We start from the raw sequence: 18,476 nt of genomic DNA on the forward strand, positions 1-18,476 counted from the left end.
GCCTGCTACTAGGAAGACAATTAACTCTATCCCAGCCAAAACCAGGACACCCAATCAAATAGGCATAAGGTCACTTCAGCAGTGGTGGAAGAAGAACATTTATTCACTAGTATCTTAAGGTTCCATCATTTCTAAACCTTTACCTTTCCTACTAGTATCAGAAGGCAGTAACTGATACAGAAAATGGCAGAACTCCTTGCACAGCATGGAGCCAGAATGTGGCTCCATTGGTTATATCCATTTGCATTTACAAGATGTGATGTTTGTGCTGGTTAAGCATCATAAAGTCTTGAAAGGATCTGGACTCTGATTTTAAGAACACTGCACAGGTTAAAAATAAGCTTTTAGATTGAAAAAATAATCATTCGAGAGTTCTAAATCGTATAGCTTATGAATTGAACTATGTCCTTATATATTTTGTTGAAATACCAGTAAGTAGTAGCCCTTACATGGGCACCTTAGAGGACTGCAGCAGTGCAGTCAAGGTGTGCAAAGACTGCATTTTTTTTAAGAAACCTCAGAATATGAATAATTAATGCAAGCTTTCACTGCTCCAATACAGTCCTCAGCACTGGGTTTTTTTGGAGAGATACTAGGAAAAAAAGGAAGTCAGAAGAAGAAATTTTCCTACTGATCAGCACCACAAAGACTTGGAGCTTTTTCCTATTTGCAAGATAGCTCTGTAAGGAAGTCAGAGTAAGGTTCTAATCGTGTCAGAGACGGACTGAACTCAGTACCCTCCAAATCTGAGTGGTGTTAAGGTGGTGTAAATTCATCCTTCTACCCTCCGTTCTCCCTTGGCTGTACTTTCTGTGCTGCATCTCTAAGACAACACAGCTCGGGATTTGTCCCTTTCTATTCTTAGACAAGCCTGCTGATTTTTTTTTTCTTTTAAAGTTTTTTTGCTTTTTAAATCTGAAAAATGAACTGAAACTTGATGTGCTTAATAGCTCTTTCTTGTTTCAATATGACTTGTGTTACTTTTTTAAGTTTAGTATGTACTAGGAACTCAGCTAAGACAGGGAATAAACCACTTTGATGCAATAGCTTATATAACTCCACACAGGACAGCAAATACACTTTGGCCATGACTTGAAACATTCCTGATTTTTCAGGCCCGGCATTCTGTTGAGTTCAGCCTATCAGAACCATTATAAATTCATAAGGCAAACAGTAAGAGGGATTAGATAAACAACCAAATTTATATCTTCTCTTTTTTTGTTATTGTTTGAATTTGAGTTCTTGCAAACTCAGAAATTGTGTAGGATGCCAGGATTTTGTTACAGAGATGAAAAGCAAGTCCGTGTCACTTTTTTTAGTTACCTCACTTCTATCTCATCTTCATGTGTTGTTAATAGTTGGTGACTGTTGTTTGATACAAAAATACTTAACTGTTGAAACGCACAGATGTTTAATGCTACTGCTACCTGCCTAATCTCTGTGGGTTTATTAAAATATATGTAATCATAAATGTCTGATTTGGATCATAGTAGGGACTTCTAAAGGCAAAGTTCCTTAATAAACATTTTGAAATCTTCTTTTTATTCATAGAAAGCATCCTCTACTCTTATTTGAAGTCAGAGGTGGGTAAAATCATGATGCAAACATGAGCTTCCATTTTTTGCAGTAGAGCTAGAAATTCACCTGCAACAGGTTCAAAATGTCTACAACAGCTTGAAACATGCTGTTCCTCCAGCATATACTGCTCTGAAAAAATTATGCTCACTGTTCAAAAAAGTCTTTATCTTGGTCTTCATAATGATGTCATATGTGCTGTATCTTTTCCACTGTCTTTATTGTAGAACTTCAATGAAATAATTATTTTTTCTGAACACACTAATACTTGTGTAGAGATATTTTTTACAATCTATTAGTTCTCCACTAAATTTTGTGTGAGGTGGCCTTGTGTTCCTCTTCTAGTAAAAGAGAAAATTCAGTTTCCAATATAATACGAAATAAATTTAATAAAAGCATGGGTCTTTAGCTGCTTCTGTACTCCAAAGTTTTCACACATTCTGTAGGTTTTACAACACAGAATTTTTTCTGTGAAAGCTGAGGTGAGGAACTTGTCACTACTGAGGTTGCTTCACTACTGAGGCTGCTTCAGTATTTCCTGTGAATGGTTTTGTCTTTTTTTTCTTTTTTTCTTTTTTTTTTTCTTTTTTTTTCTTTTTTTTCTTTTCTTTTTTTAAATCAACACAAGTATTTTTACAATTTTAATTGTCAGCCTCAATAGACCAACATGTTCCTGAATACATTTCTTTGCCCTTCCCTGAAATGGAAGGGAAAACTGTAGAAGGTTAGTCTTACAACACTGCTAAGTGCCTTGAACTTCAAATCCTCTCCCCATCTCAGCCTCTTTGTTCCATCTATCTTGATTTCCAGAAGAGTAAAAGAATTGAGATGAGATTAGTAATTCAGGTTTGGGAGAAGATAACATGTTTGGGAGGCTGAACCTATCCTTTCTGGGTATATTTATCTCCTTGACACACTATTGAAGTTATATTACTGTTTGAGTGTGTAACTCCATTCTATACACAGCTGTGAATTAACTGTAAAGGGAATATAGTTAGCTCTTATGAGTCCAGACAGAAACTGTGTACCAGATTGTCTCTGATAACTGCATTGTCTGTCATCTGTAGGCATCACCAAGGAGTCAAATGATTTATTTATGAGGACTGTTCCTTAACTATCCGGTAGGTGTCATAGTAAGTCTTGTAATACATACACTGTAGCTATAAGGATTAACATTTCTAACCTTCAGACTACTGTACAGGCTTTAATACAAATAATATCCTTGTGAAGGCAGTAGCTCCCGTTGATGCTAATAACAAGAGTTTTCTTAGCTAGTAGGCAGTGGTTTGTTTTTTTTTTCCATTTGGGCATTACTGCTGTTTTGCTTCTGAATTGTCTTGCACAGTGTTTTCTTGTGCAGATGTACACCAAGTCTTTGCACAATTCACCTAGGCCTTGCTCTTGCTCAAAGGAAGAGTGCCACCATCTGGGTTTCCAGTTTTACTCCTTTCTTTGAGACCTGAGATCACGCTCTGTAGCGTTAGGACTTTGTGAGTTACTAAAAAGCATACTACGGATATCCACGATGCTGTTTCCTTCTTGGAGAATTTTTAGAGAGGGTAGTTTGGTCCCAGCCAAAACAGTCATAGTAACAAAAAAAAAAATCTGTAAAATGATGGAAATAGCAACAAGAACGGAAGGTTGTCCATTTTGAATGCATTTACTAAGTTATACTTGACCTTGAAAACTTTAGTTAATAAAACACGAGATAGCATTTTTAATTTTAAACCTTAATACTGTTTGTTATTGTAAAGTGATCTCAGTGTTAGAGCGTAGTTTTAAACAGCTTTGATTCATCTTTTTGGCATCTAACAGAGCCTGCGGATCACAAGGCCTCTCAGCGCTTATGCCTTCAGGCTAATTTGAAACAGATATTCTCAGCAGTGCATGGTCCTGTTAGTCCACATTGCAGTTCCACGTGTTTCACGCTGTCCACCATGCCAACCTTACCTGAAGACAAAGGACAATCAAAAGAGGCACAACACAGCAGTTCTCCTCCAGCCAAAGTAAGCACTCTTACAAAGGTGTTTTCTGACACTTGTTGGAAACCTGAGGCTGAAACCTGTTTGTGTATATTTAGTAGTTTATAAAATAAAATCTAATCATTGCTATGTATTAGTGTGTTTTGATTACTTGATGAAGCTGTGAATGATCTTTCAGTTGATATTCTTAGAATTCTTCAAATATTTTATAGACTAAGGAATGAGAACTGAAGTTGCTCAAGCACTTGTTTATCAATTTGATCTGGAGGCTTATATGTCTGTCTCTTCTGAACCATTTATATCAAAGCTGTCCAAAAATGTCCTTTGTGATGTTATTAAAGAAAACTTTAACCTTTGAGAAAAGAACTTAGGCTTGTACTTTACAGTAGTCTTGAAACATCTAGCGTTGCCTTTACAGATACAGAAGATGCTATGCAATTTATGTGAGTGTGAAAGATAGAAATCTACTTTTTGGTTTGTAGTCTTTCTCAGTGCTTTATTTGCCACAGCAGTAGCTGAACATACAGTGGAACTATACAGAGAGCAGGTGGGTGCTCCCCAGATATATTCGTCATTTTGCTACTCAAATTTGTGGCATCTACATGTTTTTATATGTTTTATTTGCAGATAAATTTAAAAAATCAATAGAAGATGATACTTCTCCCTTTTGAATAATTTATACCACTGATAAAAAGTCATTTTATGTTCTAATAAAATGTGAGGTTTTTTTGAATTGTTAGCTTAGCTGAAGTAAAGAGCCTTACTGTGATTACAAAATCACAGGGTACCCAAATTGTCCTGTTTTATGCAAACTGGTGTAAAGAAAGAGAGGATTTATAGTCTGGCACATCCTCAGTTAAAAATGTATCACTGTCACTGGATCTGAGGACACTGTATTCTACACTTTAGGTGAAAACATCCGCTACTTTAACATTGCTGGAAAACATTGTCAGCAGTGAGCCCTACACTGATTTGTCATGCATTCCATCTAAATTGCATATTGTGCTGAGTGTTAGTTTCCTGACTTAAGATAAACACCCCAGATGGATGCAAGTTCATCAGGCTATTAGCTGAGAACATATATTAGGTCAAGAAGACTTTTTTTTTTTTTTTTTTTTTTTTGGTAACTCACCTATGATTCTATGTGAAGAGTATTTCAGTACAAAAGACTTTCTGGATAAAACATACCCAAAGAGAAAAAAATATGAAAAATCTAGCAGACATGAATGAATCTAATCCTGAGTGTGCTTGTCAAATGGGAGAAATGCAGAATTCCAACAATCTAATCTAAAAAAAAAAATTTGAAAACAATTTTTGAATACGGTCCTTTTAGAGGTAGGTCTTAAATGAACTATGATAACGTGGTAGTTCGTGAATCAGTTAACTGTGCATACTTTGTGCCTAAAAATAATTTAAGAGTGGAAGGATTTTAACCAACGCACTGCTCATAAGCCTACTTAAGTTAAGGATTGCAACTAGGCAATGTTGTGAAAATTTGATCTTGTTCATACCTGTTATCACTCTTGGGTCTTGCTGCAGTCCAAGTTCTACAGCATGACTATGTAATAAGTAAAATAGCTTATCATTGTGAGATAAGGACTTGCAAGCAAGGAGAGGGCATCAGAAGGAGCTAACAACCAGTGGACTTGTTTTCTGCCATTGAACGAAACTTTCCCAGTCTGGAATCTCATCTTTTCTAAAGTGCTGTCTGGTGTCTAACAGCTCCTCATTCTGTTTCAGGAGATGTTTCCCCACCTTTTCCCTGCATGCACAAATGCACGCACATTCACAAAACAGTTCTGAGAAAAAGAAAATAAACCTTACATCACATGTAGTTTCTTGTTTACTTCAAGTATCTTTTACATGATGGGAAGACCCAGGTTATATTTCTCAAATTCATTTTGAGAAAACAAATATGGTTTTCCATTTCATTATTTCTTACAGCAGCCTATGTTCACCATTCCGACTAACTCTAAACAACATGCATCGAAGTATTTATTAGCTCGGTGTTCCGGAGGGAAGTAGATGTGAAATTCCCATCAACACAGGTGTGCGGGCAGTTAGCCTAATTCAAAGAACTTTAGCCCCTTGTTTGAAATGGTATCTGAATTAAGAGTATGTAGTTGAACTCAGTTTGTGTGCTGTCTTGTTACAGTAAGTATTGAACATTTTACAAGTGTTTTATACAGAATCATTTCTCCCACCATAAATCATAGAACTTCATAGTCAGATGTCATTTTTAATAATTTCTATATTTTAATTTAATTAGATTTATTTCACATAGAATAATATAATATTATAATATGCTTTCACAGATACCCTTAAAAATTGATTTCAGGTTTTTAGTATTAAAAATGTAATTTCTATATGTGTAATGCATACCTGCAGCAAAGAAAATTAGATCCTTACGGGTTATGCTAAGTTTTATAGTGGTCTATAAATCTCCCCACACTTTCAGGGTTGGTTGTGAGCTGCCATCTTTCCCCCTTTTTAAATCAAAAATCCCTATTTCTATTTCCAGCTTTCTCCTGTCTTTGTATCCTGAACACTATTTTACTGGCTCTTCTGACTGCTGAGTCCATCTCTCTGATGAGTTCTTAATGTTTCTCATACACTGATTATTCCATCATTCAAGCTTCCACATTTCTTTTTTTATTATTCCTATTTAAATTTGTATTGTACTTTTATCAAATCACTGCGTGTTATCTGTTTTGTTCTGAAGATGTCCCATGTTTACTTTCTTCTCCTGTCTGTTTCAACTAGATGCAGTTACAATTGAATTTCATTACCTTACTTGCTAAACTCTAAGCTCAGCACTTCACTTAAACATCTAAAATTAAGTTTATTTAAAACCCCATCTCACTCAAAAGACTGCTTTCTGAGATGCATGACTTTTCTGAGGCATTTCACATTAAGTGTCTGTTTCAGGCCAAATTTGTTCTGAAATTCAGTCCAGACCTTTAATTAATTTCTAAGAATGTGGCCAGGTGGCAGAGGATTCCCCCCCCAATGCTTTAAGGAATTCAGGTGGTATACAGTAAAGCTTTATCATCTGACTGTCCTGGTGGAGTAGCAGAGAGATTCCTCCCCGCCCCGCCCTCCCCCCCCCCCTTACTGTTCAAATCCATCCAAAATAGGCTGGATTATAAAACTTCTAAAAATGCATTTTCTGTATGCTTAGTCAGGGCTTGGTAGAGCTTAATAGCCAGAACGTCTGCAGATCCTGTCCACCCTGAGTATCCCCGAGCCTCTTGGATCCTCTGTCACGGACCAAACTGCATGTGCCATCCTCTCAGCCCTGCACAAGCCTCGCTGCAAGGCTAGATGGCGCATGATCATCCTTGTAGAGCATGTGGATCAGTTTCCACCTGAGCCGTAGAGGTGGAATCAGTTTTACCCTACATTTTTATGGGAGGAGGGCTTGGGACAAAAAGGAAGCAAAGACTTGGTAGCAGGCAGTCACTGGTGCTAGGAGATGAGGCAGCTGTTGGGAATAGCTTCTAGACAGGTCTGCTTTTCAGCTAACATGGAGAGGGCAGTTGCAGGCAGGCAATGGGAGGGTGATGGAAAACTTCTGTATCATCTTCGTGCAGATGTACAACTGTGAGACAGCTTAAGCTTCCTGTTAAAGCTTCTCTTCCAAGATCTGCATATAGCAGCCTGACTACTCTTCAGAGTATAAAGATTTCTTTTGATTCAAGCCAGCTGGCCTTGCAAAGAGCTTCATGCTCTAGCTCTTCCTGCCCCTCTCCTATACAGATCTACAGTAGGTTTGGACAATAGGAAGCATGAGTTTTCGCCTGTATAGAAGTTGAACTGCTATAGCTGCTGACAAAGATTAATGTATTCTACTTGAACCGAACCAGCCTTGGCTACAGCCATTTTCTTTTTCTTTTCTTTTTTTCTTTTTAATGAGCTGGTTTTAGAGTCCTAAAATGGTCTTGAGTGACTTTAAGGCTGTTAGGTCATTCAAAAGCTTTTGCTCTTTAGCAGTCATAAGATTAGTATAAACCATGTGCATGTGTACTCAGCTGCTTTGCCCTACAAGCAAGGCAGTCACCTGAATTTTTGGCATTGACTGTTAGACAAAATACGTTGTTACTTAGTAACATTTTCAAGAATACTACTAAAAATGGCTTTCAAACTATTATCATACAATGTCAGTTGTGCTCTTGAATCACATAATATATCATGCTTTTACATTCTAACATTTCCAATGTTACAAGGATATTTTTCTTAAACTTAAATCTTCATATTATTTTCTTGGCATGTTTCCCATCCTGCTGTCCTGTGACTGAAAATGTGAACTTGCTGAGGAACGTTATACAAGAATTATGAGTATAGAAGTGTGGAGCTGCTTATTAAAAAAAATTTTATTATTAAAAAATTATTAAAAAAACTTTTATTATTAAAAAAAGTTATTTACGAACGAATCAAGATGTCCAAATCAAAGCATATTTTATTGCCTTCGAGAGGAAGAAGGGTTATGCTATATGCTTTAATATTATACCATTTTCAAAATGCTTCTAGAGTTCTTTAAACTGATCAGAAAACACATTATTTCAACAAGAATAAAATGCAGCACTGGGAGAGATATTGAAAGGAGTTCTATTGTGTTTGATAAGTATTAGCAGTCATGTAGCTGTTAGCTTTCTGGATGTGTGTAATTCCATTTCAATTTATACTCTTGGATACTTGTTTATTGTAACAAACCTTATGACTATGCTAATTTCTCCACATGACAGTAGATGACTAAAACAGTTATTCATTGATGGCCTTTGTTTCAAATAATTGAAATTATTTCATTTTCTCTGTTCTAAAATGTGACTTGTTAAATTGTGAGCTATTACATGCTTCATTCTGTAAATGCCTAAATTAGTGCTTTTATAACAGCTTTTTATTACCTGCCTGTTTAATGAATATTACTAAAATAAATGTTATCCTGAATTCATTACACTTGTGTCAACCTCTAATAGGTAAACACTCTTAATAGGACTAAGCAAAATTGCCAGCAAATGCTATTTCAGTAAAAGCAAAATGATGTTTATAACAGTTGAATGTAATTGGCTTTGTGCTATGGAGAGCAAGCATGCTCTTTTAGAAAATTCAGAAGCACCGCTTCTTAGAGAGGTGGTCGATGCCCCAAGCATGTCAGTATTTAAGAGGTGTTTGAACAATGCCCTTAACATGCTTTAACTTTTGGCCAGCCCTGAAGTGGTCAGGCTGTTGGACTAGATGATCGTTGTAGGTCCCTTCCAACTGAAAATATTCTATTCTATTATCTAATCCAATGCCAAATGAAGTAAAAATTTCTTATGAAACTTTGGGATGTAGTTTCAAGAAAAATTTAGACTCCAAATAACTAAATAAAATAAAATACTCATACATACCAGTGCCTAGCAGAAGCAATTAGGATTTGAGAATTTACAAATTATTCTTTAAATTTTACAAGTTGATTGATGGCAGTCCCCTGCCACTTTTGGGAAGCTTTCCCTCCAGCTATAATTACTCACCTTCTACAATATGTTCTACTTATGACTGTACTCTAAAATAAAAATTGCAGCTTCTAACAGGTGCCTACACTTTCCCCCCTCTGCATGATTTTATGTGAATCACTTTTTTCAACTTCTTGACTGACCGTAAACACCAGATTGCTTATGTAGCCTTTCAACAAGACAGGGGTTGTGTTTGCTTTTGGGGTTTGGGTTTTTTTTGGTGAATCTGAATGTAGTACATGGGGTAGAAGTAATCATTTTTTGACTACATATGAGAAATCCACAGTTCTTTATTCCAACTTGATGTGTCTCCATTTGGGATATCTCACAGGAAACAGATTCCTTCTCTTCAGCTGATTAGCATCATTGTGGTAGAAGGTGTGGGATTAAGTTCTCGCAACAAGTTCTCATATTTTTTTTAGAACGCAAGCATACACTGATACTCAGTGCCAGTTTCTTTTGTCACTTAAAAATTATATTGTATTTTGTTAAATATTGCAGTTATATTTAAAAAAAAAATTCCAATTAATGGGAGGGAAAACCAAGTAGAACCTAACAAGATAATCTTATAATTCTTTTTTTTTTTTTTTTTTTTTTTTTTGGATAGCATGTGTACACTTAATACTGTATTTATTCAAGCTTTCATTGCACACTAGTACCGTTCAGAGGTTTTGTGCGCCTGATTTAGCCCTGTTATATATAGTTGCTTTTCGCTCTTGCATTCAGCTCATAAATCCACTAAGTGTTGTACATGTACTTCAGTAGAGGAATGGTTTGCTGTATGAAAAATCAGTTGCCTACCATCTTAAAGCTTTCTCATTAGTTCTATGCTTATTAAATTTAGCTTGTGTGCATTCAAAATTTATAAAGAAAGCAGATATTCCAACTCTTCATCATCTCTTTTTAGCACTTTAAGTATAGGCTTCTAATTCACATTTGTTTTATCAAACAAGCTAATTGTCACTTAGTTCAGTCATTTTCTCTTTTAGCTAAATTGAGCAATACACATTATTTTCCACATAGAGCATCAATATTCAGTGTTTGAATTTCTGTTTAACTACATTTTTATATTTGTCATAAACCATTCAGGACACTACTGTTGAAGGGACAACATGCAGTACACCTTCTATTGTTCTTCCAGAGAATGCTGTTACGCCAGATGTAGAAATTGATAAAAATCTGGTAAACAGGTACTATATAATACATTACCAATCTATGCATAAATTGTACAGTAATTCCAGGAGCTGTGTTTCTAAAATATTGCTTTGAAATGTATATTGTATTAAAATATTATTGCTGTATCTCTATTTGTAATTTGATCGTATTGTCTTTGCATTTTGATGGATTTTGTGGGTGCAGGGAAGGCAGGGGGGACACAGGAATATAATTGATACTAAAAGTAGAGTTTCATTTAATACTAAGCCTGCCAACCTGAATCAGTATACTTTAAATTTACATGAACTTTCTTATATTTCATAATAGCATAATTTGAAACTAAAACAAAAATGTAGATTAAAGTTTTGCATAATTTGGACTAGTAGCTGTAACTTTTGAAGTCCATCCTTTTGCTAGCAAATAAAATCTGGCCTGGTGAGGAAAAAATTGCTTGGTCAAATCCTTTTATAGACATATAGTGGTGTGCGTGTGTGCACTACAATCCTACGCCTACTGCAAGGATGACTGACAGTTGGATTCCTCGTGTTCTGTGCATGGCAATGTGCAATACTGTCCTTCTGTCCAAATTTTAACCTTTACTTAGACCTAGTCAATGAGCAACTGAGACCAAAACAAGTACAACTGAGCATTTTTGTGTTTCCTGAAGTATTCCCCCCCTGGAAATTTTTCAATTCAGTAGCTAAATCCCTAATTCTGGTCTACTAATTTTATATGTACACCAGTAGTGCTGCCTTTAATCATATAAGTATTTCCACTGAATCAGTAAGATCTTTGCAGACTAATGTAGAGTTAGGAAATTAATCCTTGTAAGACTTAAAAAAAATCACTGTTTTTTAAATACTACAGATGTAATTTCCTCAAGGTATGCTCAGCCACCAGTGTTGACTCTCGCAAATGGGTACATTTATGTACAAAGCCTGTGTTGTCTGTTCCGTTCTTGAATTAAAGAACTAGCTATATTACCATCTTATCACAATAGTCTTAGTATCATGCTGAAAAATAGACATTGTAGCAGTCATATTTGCAATCTGTTGTAATTGTTTTGTCTATTGAAAGGAAAATGCAGCAACAAACTGTTGCATGATTCTTAAATTCCTAAAGTGTGTTTTAATGAAGAAGAAATGTTTTTGGCAAAAGGTGGACTTGCAGTGTATGACAGTTTGTATAATAAGGCTTATTTGTGAGGGCAGAAAATTTCCAAGGAAGGTTTATGATCATAAAAATACTTTGCAATTTTTACTAATAGCTTTTGCAAGTATTATATTTATTTTTATACTTAGCATTTTATAGTTTTATGAACTGCTGAAAATGCTTCTTATCTTCTTTTGACAGCTTTAGCATATTACATATATCTTTCAGAATAAATCTGACTTCCAGTCTTGTGCGTATTATCTTGGTATTGACTTAAAACACATACTGTTTTATATAACTTAAGGTGATGATGGTGAAGCTACTCTTATTGTATATTGTTTCTTTTTTTTACAAAAATTGTTGGTAGTCTGGCATTGTTGGCTAACTTTGTTTCGTAAGATAATATTCTGAGATATTAGAATATCAAGATACTATTAGCCAGCATCTTTAAAATTTTCTTCTAAAACCAATTAAGATATGCACAGTTCTTTTAAAGTCCTGAGTTGAAAGCATTGGAAATTGAGTTACTGGACTTTTATTCCTATCTAAAAACAGATGCAACAAGTGTAGGCTTCTTTCCCTTCCTCCCTTGTATGTGTTCTGTCCTCCTTACTGTTTCAGTGAAGCTGCAAAAGAAACTTCTGTAGCACCTGGAAACTAGGATAGGACCACATTCCTGATCTTGTGAAATAAAATAGGTCTCAGTTGAAAATTCAGGTAGATAATGTTTCTAAGCTAGACAATTGAACAGCTTAAATGTCTAGCTTGAATACTATAGTACAGTGAATTTTGAAGCAGATAGCATTGTTTAGGTTGGAAAAGATGATCAAGTCCAACCATTATATGTTTGGATGTTTGGGCCTGATCAGGTAGACAGGGCAAGAATACCACCTTGAGGTTAAGCATATGTGAAAGTAAGCTGTTGAATGGTAATAATAATCCTATTTGAAGTTGAAAACTTCAATTATATTTTGAGTTGAATTAAGGTTATTTTCAGTCTTCTGATAAAGCATACTTCTTGACCTGGGATTTTTAATTTATTGACCTGCCATTAGACTTAAAATATGGGAGAAAACTAATCAGAAAGTATTGATCATAAATTTATACTATAATTTGCTTGTGTTTTTAAAATGTACTTCTCCAAACTTCAGGATCATTTAAGAGTCAGAATTACAATGCTGCCCTTTAAAATCAGTATTATTTGCTGGATCAGCATTTAATTTTCTGCAGTCATTTGAGACTTTCACCTGGTTTTCAATCTAGAAAGTTCCTGTATTGCTCTACAGGAGTGTCAATGTGAGAGACTAAGAAATTACTTCAATCATAGAAGTTAATTTAGGAAGCATTAGCAATTTACAAAGACTAAATTTTTTTTTTTTCTGCAGTGTACCATATTTACATGAGTTTTAAGTCATGATAATGAACTAAAGAAATGTAGGTTTTCTGAGAAATCAAAAGTTCACAGTGTATGGGTTATCAGCAAATGTCAGAATTCCTTTGAGAGTGCAGTTTCTGTAATTTTCCTTTTTTCTGCAATCTTCCTCCATTTTCCAGTTGTTTGGAGATGAGAGGAATTGCAATGAAACCTTTCTGGTTTCATTTTTTTAATCAAAGAAAAGTGCTTTCTTTTTAATGTTAAATTTTTATAGTGAAGTAGAATTTTTTTTGGTGGCCTACTCCCATAATTCTTATTTGTTCACTTTTCTCTCTAGGCCTCGTAGTCCTCATAGGAGACATTCTAACCGTGCCACTAGGAATCCAACAAGTTCATTGACTTCCGTTGGTAAGAAGAGATTATTCATTTAAGCTAGGATGTTTTCTCAGAAAATATGACATGCAATAAAGACCTATATAGAGAGTCTGACTGTATTGACTACAGCTTTTTTCCTGTGCATGCTGTCTGTAATACATGCACAGGGAATACTGCTAGCATGTTGAATTGTGATCATGAGTTTATGGTCACAAGTGGATTGCATGCAGACAGATCCAGGGAAATATGCATGTTGTTAGTTTCATAAAGGTGTTAGTTTAGTGTGTTAGCTTAACATTTTTAGAAGGCTGGAGATATACATGCTTAAAATTCTTGTTGTACGCAAAATACTGTTCAGTACTGTTTTTGTTACTTTTGAACAACTGGAACTTTTTAGCAAGGAGCTTAACAGACACTTAAGTCTCAAGTTACTTAGTTTGGTTGTCATATGAGATTAAGCTTTAAATGAAAACAAGCTATCCGTGGGAAGGTTTTCTCCATTTCTTCACTTTCTAATGAGCCTCTTACTATGTAACTAGTTCTATTAGTTTTCCGGTAGCTACCTGTGGAGTAAATTGTTATTCAAGGGGACTAATGGTGCAGATGCAGATTTGTGAGTACTACAAACTGAGATAAATGCTCACCCTGTTAAGTCAGTGGCAAAGCTCCCATCAGTTCATAGTCTTTGTATGTTTGCATTTGCATTGTTACTTGTCTCCATTTAAAAATAAAAGTTGAACAGAGTTGATAGAGTGTTTATACTATCGCATGTAAAGGCCGAAGGAATAAGCATATGAGACCGCCTACCAAAATGGGGGGGTGGGGGGGGAATCAGAAATTTAGAATAAATTTTAAAAATTATTTTTATCTTTACAACAACATTACTTTCTCCCAGCCATTAATTTAATTTGAGCCAATTATCACTGGTTTATGCTGTGCATGAAAACAGTTTTCTGTGAGATCATGGACTTGTGTGATCATTGCATACCTTAAAAAAAAAAAAAAGGGTTTGTGACACTTAAAACCAAGTTTATCAGGTGACTATTCCAATACTCCCAGAGGCTTTTAAAGGGAAGCACCCTTTCTACTATGACTAAGGAGCCTAGTTATTAGGCATCTTGACACAGATGCATCTGTATCTTTTTTTTCCATTACTAAAGCACCAACAAACATCAGAGCCCTGCTAACTCTCTGATACTCAAAATATTCAGAATAAAACTTCTGTTTTATCAAATCAGATTGCTCTTAATAATTGAGATTCTAATAAGGACTCTGATTAATAAGTCCTCTTATGTGTTTTTATTAAGAAACTCAGATGTGTGGAGTTGTTCTTGGTCAATATATTGAACATAGGCATGGGGGTTCATGGAGCATTTGTGAATTTTCCAATAGCGAAGGGATTCCTGGAAGTCTCAGCAAATATTTCTTATAAGAAGCACTGATCTGCTGATGATAGCAGATCATGCATCCCCAGGGTTGAAAAATGGCTACAGCTAAGACTACTTTCCCTAAACTATAGGCATGTTTGTACTTCCTCTTATATAGGAGGTATTGTATGAAGAAAAAAATTAATTGGTACCTCTGAAAGTAACCCAAACTCTCTCTACTATTATCAGTGTATTTCCCGTATTTTTTTTCTTTCCAGTGGTCAAAACAGAGAGGCCAGAACCCTTTCCAGCGGAACTTAACGTATTGTTCCACATTTCATTTCCCTTTGTGTGGATTTATGAGGGTTAGTTTGCTAGAATTAATTGGATATTTGTGACATGACAAAAATACAATAATAATTTTATACACCTGGGATCCTGGGCTAGTTTCACAAAAATAGAGAATTGGAGATTTTTAAATTCAGCAGAACATTCTTAACATTGCCTTTTTCTTAATAAGATAATACAATATTTTATTTAAGTAGTATTTCCACTGTTGTACTAGACTTAGCTTCTCAGCCATGCAGAGATAAGGTGCTAACTATTCATATCAATAACAGTCAGAATTAATCCTTACTAGTTTGTGATTCTGATGCTTTCGTAACTGGGTACTCAGTTGCATCAGTATGCCTATAAAAGTGTAGTTGAGAGAAAGCCCACTGAAAGATTGTTAGGAGGCTTCAAAGAGTTGTGACTTCTTGTGCATTTGCTCCAGTTTTGTGATTGGTCCTTTAAATTCATGAGTAAAATGTTGGTTTTGCCTGCTTTCATTCAAAGGGAAACTTCCTTTATATGTCCTATAAAACTAAGATGGAGATAAGATCCATGTAAATCAGCTCAGATCCACTTAAGGGAACTTGGACACTTAAAATCTATCTTGCTTGCCAGCAGTTGATTTTAGAGGTAACTAAACTCGTGGAAACTAAATAAATTTATGGAACTATACTTCTAGAAATCAGACATTCAAAAGAATGATTATCCCTCCATATTCAGAGATGCAGCAGCAAGAGCTTCTCCCCCCTGCCCCCCAAATCTGGTATCCAAATTATGACTTTACAATCTGGATGGATGGACAACTGGACAGGTAAAATATTGGTTGGATAGTTTGGCTCTGAGGGTAGTGACTGGTTCATTGGTCATATGCTCCCTAGACGTTAGCAAAAGGAGATCTTTGCTTCAAGCCTGCTTTCTGCTCCAGCTGCTGTGGCTGGCCTTTGGCTGTGTCTTGGAACCCACTCAAGAAAATGAGTTGTGCTTTCCGTCTTTTATCAATGACCTGGAGGATGATGGAGTGCACTCTCATCAAATTAGCAGATGAAATCAAATTGGGAGAGATTAATTAGTAAATGCTTGAGGGCAGTGCTGCAATTCAGGGAGACCTAGACAGGCTAGAGGAATGAGCCAGTAGGAACCTTACGAAATTCAGCAAAGACAAATTCAGAGTCCTACGTCTGGGAAGGAATAACCCCTTGCAGTAGGTACAGGATGGGGATTGGCTGGCTGGAGAGCTGCTCTGCTGAGATAGGCCTGGAGGCCTTGGTAGGCAGCAGGTTGAACATGAACCAACAGTGCGCCCTTGCAGTAAAGAGGGCTAACAGTGTCGTGGACTGTACTAATAGAAGCTTAGCCAGTAGATCAAGGAAAATGTTAATTCCTTTTTACTTAGCACTCAGTAGACTGCAGGTAGAAAACTGCATCTGATTTTGGGACCTTCCATAAAAGAAGGATGTTGATAAATGGGAGTGAGTCCAATGGAGGGCCACAAAGATGGTCCAGGGGCTGAAACGCTTGCCCTGTGAGGGAAGGCTGAAGGACTGGCCTAATTTAGCCTGGAGAAGAGATGGCTTTAGGGGAAACCTAATACAGCCTTTCAATACCAATGAGAAGATTATCAAGAAAACAGATCCAGGCCCATGGCAGGAGGAGAAGAGGCAATGGACGTAATTTGAAACAAGTGAAGCTCTAAGTGGGTATAAAGAAGAATTTTTCACTCAGTATAGAGTCAAGCATTAGAACAGTCTGACCAGAGAGGTAGTGCACCTCCATTCTTAGAGGTTTCTCAAGACCAGATTGTCTTGAAGGACCAGCAACCTGGTCTAATTTCACAACTCGTTCTGCTTTGAACAGGTTGGACTAGATGACCTCCAATAGTCCTTTCCACCCTGAATTACTCTATGATTCTAACATACTGCTTTTCTAAGTTAGGTATTTAGTAATTAAACCTGTTACAAAAGATCTCCTGTTGGACGTCTGACTTGCCTAAAAGAAATGTAATTTCATGAACATGTACAAAATCATAAACTTGTAGACCTGAAATAATCAACAAGTGATTCTCTGAACACTTGTCATTTGTAAGCAGGTGCTAGGGTGGGATGCAGCAGGAGAAACTAAAGGGAATTCATGGGAAAAGAAGAAATGGCAGCAAAGGGGAAGGGAAATGGAAGTGATGAAGAGGCAGAAGGCAAGGCAAATATAAAAAGGCAAAGATGTTGAGTATAGTGAGGAAAACTTACCTGCTCAAGGAAGATAGAAATTACCATGCCTTACAGCTCTCCTCTTTTGCTGGCCCAAGGAAAGTGCCATGGGAGGTCCTTCTCAAACTTTAAACACACAAATCTTAGTGTAAAAGAAAGCAGATATGTCATTAAAAATAGATTGCTTTAAGAATATCCAATCTGTGGGCATGCTTATTTACAGCCTTGAAATGGAACTAAATTTATGGAGATTAAAAACACTCCCCTCAAAAAAGCCAAAAACCAAAACCCAAACAACCCCACACCCACAAACCAGAAACCCTTGAGTTTTTGCTGCTTACTTATGTCCTTAGCTTTTCTGAAGACTGATTGTTCTGTAATGGCTCTTGTCAAATTGAAAAATATTTTTCTCATATTAACTGATGACTTCCCTCCCCCTCAGCCAAGTTGTTCTTTAGTAAGTTGTTCTTATTGCAAAACAGTGTTATAAATTCCCTCTTCCCTAACAGAGGCATCAAGCTGAGGAAAGAGATAGTCACAACTGATATTTCTTAGAACACATTTGATTCAGTAAGCTGTTGTAAACGTGATCAAATTGATATTAATACCAGATAACACTTCACACAACACAGTCACTTATTCACTCATACAGTTAGTTCACTCACAGAGTCACAAATTTTCTCATAGTTACCTGAAAATAAATGTCTGACTTGCAGTCTGTTGTTGATGTTAGTGTGTGCCAGTGGCCTTCTACAGATTGAGCAGACTCTTGGTGATCCATTTATTAGTTCTTGCAGATCCAACAAGCTTACTAGTCTGTAGAGTTTATCAACCCATAAAAAACTTGCACACACTACCTTGTCAGCATGTATGTTTCCTTTCTTTGGCCTGTTGTTTTCAGGTAAGTCTTTCTCCATACAAGCCTAGATGCTTACAGAAGCCATTCATACCAACTCACACAGAAAGGGCCTTTCTGACAACAGGCTACATTCTTTGCATAAACATAGCCTGGAGAATTGTAAAAACTAGTGCTCAAAATTTAGTGGTTTTGACCAATTTGGAAGCCAGGGATTAATGGGTTCTTTCTACATCTAATTAATGCATTGTTTGCTAGACAATTTTTAATCCAAAGGTTTAAGTATAAGGCAGTGGCTTTTGGTTTGTGGTCCATGCATTCTCCTGGGTCACATATCTAACATATCAACTTAAGTGGGCATGAGGAAAAGCAGTCTCTCACAATGCCTTCTTTAGTCATTGGATAATCTAATGTGATTTTCAGTTCCTTTGGGAAAGTCTTGCAGGCCCACCACATGGAAGAGATTGATTTGCTTTTTGAAATAGCTTTATAATTCTCAGGCTTTAGCTATTCAGCTTCTTCTGCCTGCAGCTTTGCCAGATGCATCTTTACTGTTGCTTCTGCATTTGTGGGGAAAGCTCTTCTATCTGCGTAGAATAAAATCTTTATA

At 36.2% G+C, this 18,476-nt stretch overlaps 1 protein-coding gene across 1 annotated transcript in view; it reads left to right on the forward strand.

Annotated features, from left to right (window-relative positions):
- The first annotated feature begins 3,512 nt into the window (after positions 1-3,512).
- IRAG1 (inositol 1,4,5-triphosphate receptor associated 1) overlaps positions 3,513-18,476 on the forward strand; it is a 42,231-nt gene continuing 27,267 nt past the window's right edge. Inside the window, exons 1-3 of the mRNA XM_009477556.2 lie at positions 3,513-3,581; positions 10,142-10,242; positions 13,072-13,142. Coding sequence (XP_009475831.1) covers positions 3,513-3,581; positions 10,142-10,242; positions 13,072-13,142 — 241 coding nt within the window. The remainder of the gene's footprint in view (positions 3,582-10,141; positions 10,243-13,071; positions 13,143-18,476) is intronic.

The sequence above is a fragment of the Pelecanus crispus genome, chromosome 6 (genome assembly GCF_030463565.1).
Source record: "Pelecanus crispus isolate bPelCri1 chromosome 6, bPelCri1.pri, whole genome shotgun sequence".
In the NCBI taxonomy this organism is placed as follows: domain Eukaryota; kingdom Metazoa; phylum Chordata; class Aves; order Pelecaniformes; family Pelecanidae; genus Pelecanus; species Pelecanus crispus.